The 12,656-nt window shown below is 45.0% G+C and overlaps 1 protein-coding gene across 1 annotated transcript in view; it reads left to right on the forward strand.

The window, feature by feature from the left end:
- Positions 1–12,656, forward strand: part of LOC138528246 (NXPE family member 4-like) — a 200,700-nt gene that overhangs the window by 74,369 nt on the left and 113,675 nt on the right. Inside the window, exon 2 of the mRNA XM_069639700.1 lies at positions 10,514–10,653. Within this exon, the coding sequence (XP_069495801.1) occupies positions 10,514–10,653 (140 nt within the window). The remainder of the gene's footprint in view (positions 1–10,513; positions 10,654–12,656) is intronic.

Below are 12,656 nucleotides of genomic sequence, written 5' to 3' on the forward strand. Positions count from 1 at the left end.
TCCCTGTTGCATCTCATGTGGTAATGGAGTTGGGGGAGGTGGATAGGATGGATTATGAATGTGTAAAGCTAGCTTTACTAGCTAGATTTGGGAAGACTCCTTCCCAGTACCTTAAGAGGTTTAGGACCCTCAAAAAAGCATGATAGTACCCCTTGGGCTACTTGGGTGAATGAATGTTTGAAGAACTTAGAGGGATGAATTAAGGGTTACAGAGTTAACACTTATGAAGGAATGGGAAATCTTGTTATGATGGAGTCTATCTATGATGCCTGCTCTCCTGAGCTCAGACAGCACTTGGCTGATTCAAAAGAATTGGATTCTAAGAAGCTAGCTAAGGCTGCTGACTTGTGCATTGCCAACATGGCTACTCACAAGGATTCAGGGGTAACTCAGAAAAAGGATGAGGGAAAGCAGACTAAGAAAGACAACAAAGAGAATTCCAATAATTCCAATTCCAAAGAGGGCCCCAAACAAAATCCTAAGGGTAAGCCACAAGGGAAACCTAATCAGGCTAGTGTACCTTCTGGTCCCAGACCAGAAGGAGGTCAGAACAAGCCACCATTCATAAAGACATTTGGGAAATGTTATGTTTGTGGCTCTACTGATCATGTGAAAGGGGATCCCTGATGTAAGGGTAAACCTTCAGGGGTCCACACTGTCTCCTTAGCCTTCGCTCCAGAGGAGGAAGTACATATGGTCAGTGGAAACTTTCAACTACTAGCTGAAGACCCCATTGGAGTCTCAGCTAGTGTATCTTTAGTATCCCTGGGGTTTTGGGAAGAACAGAATTTAGATGTGTATAATTCTATCCCTCCTAATACTAAAGAGTATTATAAAGACAGTGTCCTAGTCAATGGTCAGGTGACCTATGCCATTAGAGACACTGGGGCCAGCATAACTGTGGTGGACAAATCTTTTTTCAAGATGGAGAATGTTGCTAAGGCACCCAAACGCCTCACCAAGTTAGCTAGAGGGCCGGTGCAGATGCTTCCCCAATTACCAGCTCTCATCCAGTGCAATGAAATGACTGTCAGGATACCTGTGAGTGTACAATCTGAAGTACCAGGAAGGGTGCTGTTGGACAATGATCTGAAAGACCTGGGAGTAGTGTCAAGTACTCCCAGACCTCCTAGTAAGAGATTACAGGAGCTTTCCAGACCTGCAAGGGAGAGGACCTTAAGAGGCTCTCCTGAGGAGATGATAGGAAAAGAGATCACTCCTACTCCACTGGAGTTACTAACTGCTATTTCCAAGCAACCAGAAGCAAATGGGAAACCCAAGACTTCAAAGATAAAACCAGCAGAGAACACTCCAGTACTGCCAAACAGGAAATCTCCTAGGTTGTCAAAAATCACACCTGTGATTTCTCCTCCAGCTGAGGCTGAGAGTGAGGTACAAACCTGTGTGGTTGAACTAGAGCCTGAGGACTCAGATCTAATAGGAGGCCAGGAACTCATTGTAGATCTTGAGCCTGTGGATCGTCCTGAGCTGCAGTCTTTACTGGCAGAAGGTGGACCCCAAAGGGTAGACTTCAGTAAGGGACAAAGAGAATGTCCAACTCTGGAAGGTCTTCGCCACCAGGCAGCTTCTCAGCTTGAAGGGCAAGAGCATGGGAAATATAGGTTACACTGGGAAGATGGCCTCTTCTATAGTGAACCAACAGAGTCAACCCCTGGAGACTACAAGAGACTTGTAGTGCCCCAAGCGAACCGACTCCAATTCTTGCAACTAGCCCATGAGATACCTTTGGCTGGTCACTTGAGTTTCAAGAAGACCAAGGAAAGGCTCTGTCTCTACTTTTATTGGCATACAATGGGAGCTGAGGTAGATAAGTACTGTAAGAGTTGCCACTCTTGCCAAATTTCTGGTAAAAGTGGTTCCAAGAACCTGGCACCTTTAGTGCCTCTCCCTGTGGTGGGAGTACAATTTGAGAGGGTAGGAATCGACATTGTGGGTCCCCTTGATAATCCAACTTCTTCAGGCAACAGGTTTATACTTATTGTAGTAGACCATGCTACTAGGTTCCCTGAAGCAATTCCTATGAGGACTGTTACAGCTCCGGCTGTGACTAAGGCCCTCCTTGTTATCTTCACCAGGGTTGGGTTTCCTAAGGAGGTAATAACCGACCGGGGGTCAAATTTTATGTCTCACTACATGAAGGCCATGTGGAAAAACTGTGGAGTTACCTACAAGTTCTCAACAGCATACCACCCTCAGACAAATGGGTTGGTAGAAAGGTTTAACAGAACCATGAAGAGCATGCTATGAGCTTTAGAGGACCCCCTTAAGAAAAAGTGGGATCTTCTACTGCCATGCCTTCTCTTTGCATATAGAGAAGTCCCTCAGGAGGGAGTGGGTTACAGTCTCTTTGAACTTCTCTATGGCCATCTGGTCAGAGGTCCATTGGCCCTGATCAAGGAGGGGTTGGAGAGTGCTCCTTCCCCCACACCAGTCAGAGTCACTGACTATGTGATAGGACTCCGGAGGAGAATGTCACACATGATGGCTGAGGCAAGTGATAACTTGAAAACAGCTCAGGCTCTGGTCAATCATTGGCATGACCAGAAGGCCAACATGGTTGAGTTTGCTCAAGACCAGCTAGTTCTTGTTATGGTCCCAACAAGGCAGAGGGCCTTGCAGGACAAATGGATGGGACCCTTCAATGTTGTGGGAAAACCTGGAGAGATGGACTTCGGCAATCCTAAGGAGGCTCCTAGAGTCCTTCACATCAACCGTCTAAAAGCTTATGTCTCGAGACCAGAACTGGGAGTGCTGCTTTTAGCTTCAGCTCAAAAGGAGGAGGAGAGTGAACCTCTACCTGACCTCCTCAGAGGCAAACCTTTGGATGAGCAACTCTCTGCAAAGTTTTGTTAAATCAATGTGCCCCTCTGTTCTCTCTAGCACCAGGCTTGACCCCTTGGGGCCAACATGATATCCAAACTGGTGACTGTTTACCTGTCAAAAGCAGGGGCTACAGGATGTCAGAAAATGTAAGAACCCACATCAAAGGAGAGGTCAACAAGATGCTTGATCTCGGGGTAATAGAGCCCTCTACTGGTCCATGGTCTAGCCCAGTTGCGTTAGAACCAAAGGCAGGATCCAAGGAGTTGAGATTCTGTGTGGACTATAGAGCTCTAAATGCAGTCACTAAGACTGATGCCCATCCTTTGCCAAGGACAGATGAGCTGGTGGACAGACTTGGTTCAGCCAAGTTCCTCAGCACATTTGATCTCATGTCAGGCTATTGGCAAATAGCCCTGACTGACCATGCCAAGAGAAAACTGCATTCTCCACCCCTGTTGGCTTATACCAGTTTAAGGTTATGCCTTTTGGACTAAAGAATGCACCTGCTACATTCCAAAGGATGGTTAATCAGGTTCTGAATGGGATGAGGACTTCTGCATGACATACTTGGATGACATTGCAGTGTTCAGACCTACTTGGAAATAACATGTTGACCACCTAGGATATGTTTTGCAGGCTCTTGAACAGGCCCATCTGACCATAAATGCAAGTAAATGCCAGATTGGTCAGAGTAAAGTGGTCTACCTTGGGCATGAGGTAGGAGGTGGTGAAATAAGGCCTTTGCTCAGCAAGATTGAAGCTGTGCAAAATTGGACAACCCCTTCTACTCAAACCCAGGTGAGAGCCTTCCTAGGCCTCACTGGGTATTACAGGAATTTCATTGAGAACTATGGGTCCATAGCTTTTCCACTGAATGTAATCTCTTCTCATAAATTCCCTAAAAAGATCAAATGGAACGAGGACTGCAATCAAGCCTTTGAAAGCCTAAATAAAGCCCTTTGTGAAGCTCCAGTTTTCAGAGCTCCTGACTGCCACCAACCCTTCATTGTACAAACAGATTCTTCCAATATAGGTATAGGTGCAGTACTCAGTCAACTGGATGAGAAAGGTAGGGAGCACCCCATTTGCTTCATCGGTAGGAAACTGAAGGAACCTGAAACAAGGTGGGCAACTATTGAGAGAGAATGTTTTGCCATTGTGTGGGCTTTGAAGAAGTTTAGACCATACTTTAGAGCATACTTGTAAGGATCTACTTCCATCATTCAAACAGACCACCAACCCTTGAGATGGTTGATGCAAATAAAATGGGAAAACCCAAAACTACTAAAATGGTCAATCTGCCTCCAAGGGTTTGATTTTACCATTGAGCACATGTCAGGATGTCACCACCAAAATGCTGATGGTCTCTCTAGGATGTCTATAACCGACTAGAGGTAAGAGACTCATCCAGGAGTGGATTAGATCCTCCTGTCCCTTAGTCGTTGAGTGTTAGGGAGAATTCTCATTCTATGGCTAATTTGGCTTACCTATAGAGTCCCCTTGCAGCTTTGCTGGATTTGAAGGGTTTGTTTCTTTTTTTTCCTGCTAAGAGTGAGACTCTCTTTCCCACTCTTAGGCACTTTTGCTATGTGTGTTATAGGCTATTTTTGTGTTTAATGCCAATGGGACTTTATCTCCCCCATAGGAACCATCTTTATTCACATGTGTTACGCAGCACCCTCAGTGCAGTGACACAGGGGTGTCGTAGCGACCCCCAAACATAAACTCCATACCCTGGGACTGACTACTGTCTCCCAGGGCATGTAAAGTTCCCATTGACTTTACTAGTCAAATCTTATAAACTTAACCTGTACAACCCATCTTACTATGGAGGTACTGGGAAGGGTTAATAGTTTTTCCCTGAGGTTCATTTTCGAGGGGGTACCATAAAGTCCCTCTCTCTAATGTTTCTGGCTGGTGGCAGTGGTTACTACCATAAATATTCGACCACGAATATTTTCCTATGGAATTTTCCCATTGTTCGAGGCTACCACTTTTACTGACAGCCTCTAACAGACCGCTGGTTCATTTTATTATTAACTTTACCCCGATAGGTTTTATTTGCCAAGAGCTTTAATATAATTTCTTTCTCGTGTCTTTTTCGAAACTCCTAACCCAGGTCGGGGATCCTTTGTTCGTCCTTTTGGCAGGCTTCTGCCAAGAAGCCCTCCTTTCGGCACCACTGAGTCTGGGGTGGGTCTGTTGTGTGGGAGTGGGAGTAGGACCCCTGGACAGATTTGCCGCATCAACTCAAGTCACACTCTAACCTGATAGGCTGGAGGGTCTCCCGCCAAAGTGACCACTTCACTGTGTGAGTGACGGCTAGGCTGTATGAATGGGGGTCTTTCTGCATAAAAGCAGGGTCCTGAGGACTGGAAGAGCAAGACGTTGCCACTGGAACTACGGAACCGAAGGGGAGAGAAGCCACGGACATCTTCAGCACCTGCACCACCGGTGAAGCCCTGCTGCAGCGTCTCACCACTTTTCTTCCACACAACGAGAGGAGATCTTCTTCGCAAGAGCCTTCTTCCCTTGAGCTGGTGAGACCAACCAGTTCACCAATCGCTTCCTCGGACCTGCCTTGGTCGAATAGCCAGTGCCCAGCACTTGGAGGCCGGATAGCCAGGCAGCCATCCACCCGGACCGTGATTTAAAGGAGTGTACCTTTTCTCGTTGGGCAGCACCACGGCTGGTTTCATCCCTGGTAGTGCAGTTACTCGAACCTTCCTCCACGACGAGAGCCTCTCGTCCTCTGCTGGATCCCCCGAACTGCAAGAACTACCAGGAATAACCGCCACCACAGGAGCCACTTCTTCATTCGACGGTACTTTGTTCCGCCAGGCCTCCCTTTCTGCGTGGTAGCCCTAAAGTTGTTTTAAATCCTTTATCTACTTGTGGGGTTGGCCGCCCTCTCCCTTAACATTGTCTTTCGCCTCGCATCTACCTTTTCAATATTTGTTAACCAAAGACTTGATTGCAGCTACAAGAACATTTTTGCTCCTAAGCTCTTGGTCCTGTACCACTGATTCTGGCTCAGGCCTATTGACTCTGGCTGATTTGTTAGATATGCTCTCACTAGATTGATTCTTAATGAGAAATGTATTGATGCACCTGAATCTTCTAAACCCCTCTTCCTTCCTACTGTTTTATCTTGTGGAGTGTCATTTTGCTCAGTTTTCATTCACTCATCTTTCTGCTAAAGTGTTACTGTGCATTACTTGTTCACAAAACTTCAGGGAAGTGTTGCTAGGGGGTGTCTGAAGATATTTTGGTTTAACTTGTACTTTCCCTCCCTTTTGCTAAATTGCTAGGGTGCCAGCAATCAGTGTCAGTTTTCACTCTACCGCAAACTTGTCTACAATTGACTAGGGAGTTGTATATACTTTCCTTGACTAAACTTAACTTGCTTTATCAACTGTGATTTATGTGTTGAACTAGATGTGTATAAAATAAATCTATATATTCTCTTTTTTTAATAAAAAGCTTTGGTCAGTGTTTCCTTGTGCCATAGTACTGTGATACCTATTGTGTAAACCCTGAATACTGCTCATATCCCTATTGAGATAAGTCTGACTGCTTAGCCACAGCTACCAACTAAATCTTTGTGGTACGGACTGATACCAAAGGGGATTTTTCTTGCTCATACCTGTAGTCTTAATCTTCTGTAGTGCTCCCTAAGGGAACTGCATAGGATTCTGCCTAACAATCACTTACACAGCTCCAGTACATACTGAGTATCTACATCAGAGATGCACCAATTACATGGCTCCAAAAAGAAATACTGGTTACCTATCTCTCAGAGATCCCAATGATGTACCATAGAGTGAAGCCAGATATACAGCTCCTCTGAAGACCATGGGCCTGCTTCTGAGCTGCATCATTTACACAGCTCCAGTAAATACTGAGGATCTATATCAGAGGTGCACCAATTAGAAGCTCCTACAGAAAAACCATTTACATAGGCTCTATGCAAGAATGGAATCCACCATGGAGTGCACTAGTTCTGCAGATCACATTAGAGGTAACTACCCTGGAGCAGAAGCCATCACATTCAAATCTTCTTATAATTCTGTTGATCTACCGAGGAGTGGAACCAGTCATCATCCCTGTTAGTGCCACGGATTTACCTGAAACATGAAGTGGCCACGAAGCATGTGTCTCCTGCGTGTAGCGACTGGCTGGGATCTTTCTCTCTTCCCTTTTTAAGCTGGTTATTTGGCTCAAACTCTCTTCTGTCACTGCTAGCTAATTAATGAACCTCTTGTAGAGGCTTTCTGCTTCCCTGCCTCGTGATCGTATTGACTATCCACTCTAGAATGCTCATCACGAGAGCTGGAAAGCATAGCACCACCTCGAGAGTAGCAGATATGTGCTCCACTCTTCATGAATCCACATATTCTGGACTCATGGAGATGCATAACGATCACAGTAATATAGAGCATCACTATCGCTGCCTTTTCGGGAACAGGTGGATGTTTCGGTGACGCCAGGTGAATGTCGTTTAATGAACATTATGGCCAGAAGCACCTAAAGAAGACGGCGCCTACAAAACGAGAAAAGAGAATTAATTTACTCTCTGACCACAAGTCAGGATTGGAAAAACGATCGTATGACAACCATGAGAAACAAAATGATATTACAGGACCCTTCAAGACTCCCCAACTGGAGCACCCAAGTCAGTCTAAAGAGGACACTATTGAATCTCAAACAGGGAAACCTGACTGTCTACCACTAGCGTTGATCATTGCATTGCAATCCCTACTAAAAGTATGGATAATGTTGTTACTGAAGCTTGTCTCAACTCTAACCTGGGGGAGAGGGCAATGAACACCACCAGTAGTTGGCAGATTGATTAGGAGAGAATTATCTATCTCTTGGTTAAATGTGAGAACATTATGGACTTTCATGCCTGGGCCGTTTCCTTCCCTGTGTGTGAAGCGGTTTGCTAAACAGAGAGCTGGTGGTCGATCCCTCTCCTCGCCGGGCTCCCTCCTGTGTAATAACCTCCCTCCCCCTCTGCGTCTTGTGCACGACCTCATTAAGTTCAGAAAAAGCCTCAAGACTTTTTGCTTTACCTCTTCCTTCTTCTCCTCTCTTCCGTGCTAATCATACAGTAGTGTTACTGATGTGCAGTGCCCTTATTTATCCTTGGGGCCTGAACCCCCACATCTTCATCCCAGCCACTGTCTATTCACTGCACTTGCATAGGATCACTCTCTCCATGGGAGGTTGCACTTACCTTTTCCCTTCTAAAGCACTTTGCCCCGAGCACTTCTCCATGAGCACCACAGCACCTATCCCTCACCCCCATCCCCACTACACTTGCAAGTTCTGAACACTCACAAGGCATAGTAGGTTTCTCTCCCCTCCCTTTCGATCTCATCATTTGTTTTTACTATTAATTTCAACTATTTATCATTTTTTAATTCATCGTCTTCCTTCCCCTGTCCGCACCCTGTTGCCCTGTGGGTGCTTTGAAACTGTTTTGCTAATTGTATAAGCGATTAACAAGTGACCAATAAATAAATAAATACATACATACATACATAAGATAATACCTCAGCTAGACAGTGTGGACAGACAGTGTCAAACAGATCAGTGTGATATACAGGTAGTTCCCTGTAAGATGGAGGCAAGCTGCCAAACCAATTGGAAGTCAGCTGTTATTCCATTGGCTGCTAATGAGGTACTTACTATACGCAACACTATGGTGCAGGACTCGGCACTTCACATAACCACATTGTACGGTTCTACTGCCCCAAGCTATAACGTGGCCACACACTGTCCAAACAACCAGTATTTAGAGGTTCCACTAGTTACTTTGCATGCCCTCCTTCGGGGAGAGACATATGTATTACAAAAACTCAATGCCAGAGAGTATGCACCCATATTTAAAAGGAGTGATTGCAGATCAGAGAAATATGGTTATTGTGAATGTTAGTAAACCTGAAAGTCCAGAGAAGAGAGATGTCCCTCGGGACAAAGACATGGCCTGACTACGGTCTAGGGTTGGAGAAAGTTGTATTAGGACCCAGCATTTAGACTGTTGAGGTGGGTCCAAATTAAGGAATGGTCCTCAATGAACAACTTAGACTGTATTGTCATCGCTGTTGCCGTAGTAATCTCCCATTGTTTCTGAGCCGTTGTAACAAACTGGGCAAATTGGCATCCCGCACGAGTTTAAGAATTGCAACATACTGACTAGCTTAATTATTCTGTAGTCCCTTGGCTGTCCATATCAATGGTTTAATACTTTGCTTATGCTGCATTCCCTCAGCTGTCCATATTAATTGTTTAATATTTCTCTTATCCTGTATTCCCTTGGCTGTCCATATCAACTGTTTAATACTTCTCTTATCCTGTATTCCCCGGGCTGTACATGACAATTGTTTAATAATTCTCTTATCCTGTATTCCCTCGGTTGTGCATATCAACTGTTTAATACTTCTATTATCCTGTATTCCCTCGGCTGTCTATATCAATTGTTTAATACTTCTCTTATCCTGTATTCCCTTGGCTGTCCATCTCAATTTTGTAATACTCCTCTTATCCTGTATTCCCTTTTCTGTTCATGTCTATTGTTTAATACTTCCCTTATCCTGTATTCCCTCGGCTGTCCATATCAATTGTTTATTACTTCTCTTATCCTGTATTCCCTCGGCTGTCCATATCAATTGTTTAATACTTCTCTTTTCAAGTATTCCCTCGGTTGTCCATGTCAATTGTTTAATACTTCTCTTATCCTGTATTCCCTCGGCTGCCCATGTCAATTTTTTAATACTTCTCTTGTCCTGTATTCCCTCGGCTGTCCATATCAATAGTTTAATATTTCTCTTTTCACGTATTCCCTCGGCTGTCCATGTCATTTTTTTAATACTTCTCTCATCCTGCATTCCCTCGGCTGTCCATGTCAACTGTTTAATACTTCTCTTATCCTGTATTCCCTTGGCTGTTCATATCAATTGTTTAATACTTCTCTTATCCTGTATTCCCTCGGCTGTCCATGTCAATTGTTTAATACTTCTCTTATCCTGTATTCCCTTGGCTCTCCATGTCAATTGTTTAATACTTCTCTTATCCTGTATTTTTGGCTGTTAATATTCTATGTTATATGGTTTGTTTTGTGTGTTGTAACGCTCTGAAGGCTATGGGTGAGTTCCAGGACCACATGTAAGGACAATACTGGGTATGCAGATGCCATGATTTTAGGGAGCAAACCCAGAATCGTATCACTTACAGAGCTTCTACGGTAACCTACATCCTCTAAACATGTCCATGCATCTTGGCTGCTTCCCATTTTTCATTGTGATGACACCCAGATTGAACTGTGGGCTACTAAATCACAAGATCTCTTCTCTCAAGTAACAGGAGTCAGAGGTCTGATGACTGGATGAGAAGAAACAGTCTATAGTTTAATGGTTCCAAACAGGAGTTCTGTTTCTGGGCCCAAGATAGGCCCATGTCTCTGCCATTTACAGCTTCACATCCAAATCTGGTTGCATGGAAAATGGCTGAGAGGCAATGCACTTGTCTGGGAAACAAGACAATGCAGAGCAAGACAGGTTTGAAACCTGGTCCTGCGACATGACGTGCTATATAAGAAGTAAACTTTTTACATTTTGCCATGACATCTCGTTTTCTCATTTGCTAAGAACCTTGGGGTTCTCAGGGACTGTGACCTTGGGGTTTTCAGGGACTGTGACCTTGGGGTTCTCAGGGACTGTGACCTTGGGGTAAATGAGGCAACATCTGAGGCCGATCACAAGAGTGATCCCTTGAAGCCTCTCTTCAAGGACTGTTGGCTGCCTGGTTAGGTTCTATGTTATACCGCATGAAATCTGTGCATGCAGCCTTTTGCAGCTTAATATCCCTCAGGTGTCCTAAATTGGAGAATCTGGTTCTTGTTTTCTGAGTGTTCTCCTGTCAGATAACGGATTACATTCTGGGACCTCTGGCAAAGTTTCATTTTCTGCTGTATGAAACCGGCCTGGAGATGGAACCTGTGGTACCTAAGTCATTCTGAGAACCTTACAAGTGTCAGTAAGCTTTAGACCAGTCTGGGAATCCACCTTTCAGTAAACTTCAGGGACCACCCCTATGTCTTCACAGATTCCTGTTAGGTGAGGCTTCTCTAGCTGCGATCTAAACATGCATTGTAAATGATCCGTTGCAGTCTTTAGTCTCACATTCTCCACAGCCCCACAAATCCCCTCCCCAGAGGTGTGGCCTGTGGCATTTATTCTCCAGCCTTACATCTTCCTCAAGAGTTGTGAGAAGCGGCCAATGTGATTGTAGGCTTTTCTGTGGCATGATGATCAGACAAAGTGAGGTTCTTTCCTCTTGGTTTTTGGATTCGCACTGTGGGCTGCAGACCCAGCAGTCGAACCTGACAAAGCAGACAGAAGACAACAGCAAGTGCTTCCAGTGTGATATGATACGATTTGGCATTTATAACGCGCCTATACACAAGTGTGTCAAGGCGCGATGAGGCAAGGGGGGGACAGAGGGAAGACAGAGACAACGATCTTACTAGACCAGGTGACATTGAAATCGCACAAGTGCAGGAGAGCGGTAGGAGAAAGTGCCAGGTGAAAGGGGGTTAGGGACAGTGCTGTACAGGGGATCAAACAATAATACAAAGTCCGGCCAGCATGAGTGGAGTGGAGCGGATAGTACTAGGGCGTACTGCATTGGCAGAGGAGGGCTCCCCGCGGGGGATGACCAAGCCTTGTTGCTTCCAGCATTCAAGTGGGGGTAAAGGGGTAAGATGACAGCTTGGAGTGTGCCTGTATAACAGTACATGTCAGTTCACAGCCTGCTTATTAAACCTTTTGTACCACAAAATCAGCTCTCTGCTTGCTCATTTGGTTTGCTTGCCCACCCACACCACATCACATCACGGTCTGGTAACTCAGCTTGTGTCTTTTCGTATCCCACTGCTTGCGTGTCTGTTTTGTACTTGCACAGGAAGTGCTGTTGTGGTGGGGCTAAGGAAGTATTCAGAGTAAGAGTGTCTTAAGGTCAAGCAAGTGATTGTATGGTGTACGCACTGAGAAAAAATGTGTCATTCATTTATTTTATATATGCATTTGTATACCACAGAAACAATGCTCTATTGATCACAAACAAATGTACAATAGTAAGAAATCAGATTTGACGGCAAGCTTCTTACAATGGGGTGAGTTTGAGGGACATTCTGTCCAGCTTATGGAGGGGAGTACATGGAACAGTCACTGGGCACAATAAGTGGGCATACATAGATTAAGGACAACCAACATTGGACATTAATAAGTGCAGGTAGGCGATGCGACCAGCTGTGCTCGGGATGTGACCATGATGGGTGAAGTGCTAGAATGGAGGCTGAGGAAGTGAGAGACAGAGGCAGGTTAGAGGCGAGGGAAAAATGTTAGTTGGCATGCAGATGAGTGGTAGGTTAAGAAGGTTACTCAGAGGGTAACCCAGAGGCGAGGAGGTAGGCTTTTAGTTTGGTTTTGAATAAACCGTGTGGACTGTTTCTTGTATGTCTGCAGACGAGAATTGCTTGTAAGTGGAGCAAGAAGAGAGAACGAGCGGAAGCAACAGGAAGCATTGGTCAGGCAAGGATCCAAAAGGGCAGTCGAGGAGGCAGAGCAGAGATTGTGAGAAGGCTTGTAGAGTTGGATAGTGTAGGATAGATACAGTGGTGCCTTAGCGTTGATATATTTGTGAACCAGGAGAAGACATTTCAATTTGGCCCTGTTTTCAATCATCAGCCATCCAGTCTGTTGATGGTACAAGGAAGTAGGTGTGAAGTAATGGAGATCAAACAGAGT

Source organism: Ambystoma mexicanum, chromosome 7q, assembly GCF_040938575.1.
Source record: "Ambystoma mexicanum isolate Mex_15411 chromosome 7q, UKY_AmexF1_1, whole genome shotgun sequence".
Classification (NCBI taxonomy): domain Eukaryota; kingdom Metazoa; phylum Chordata; class Amphibia; order Caudata; family Ambystomatidae; genus Ambystoma; species Ambystoma mexicanum.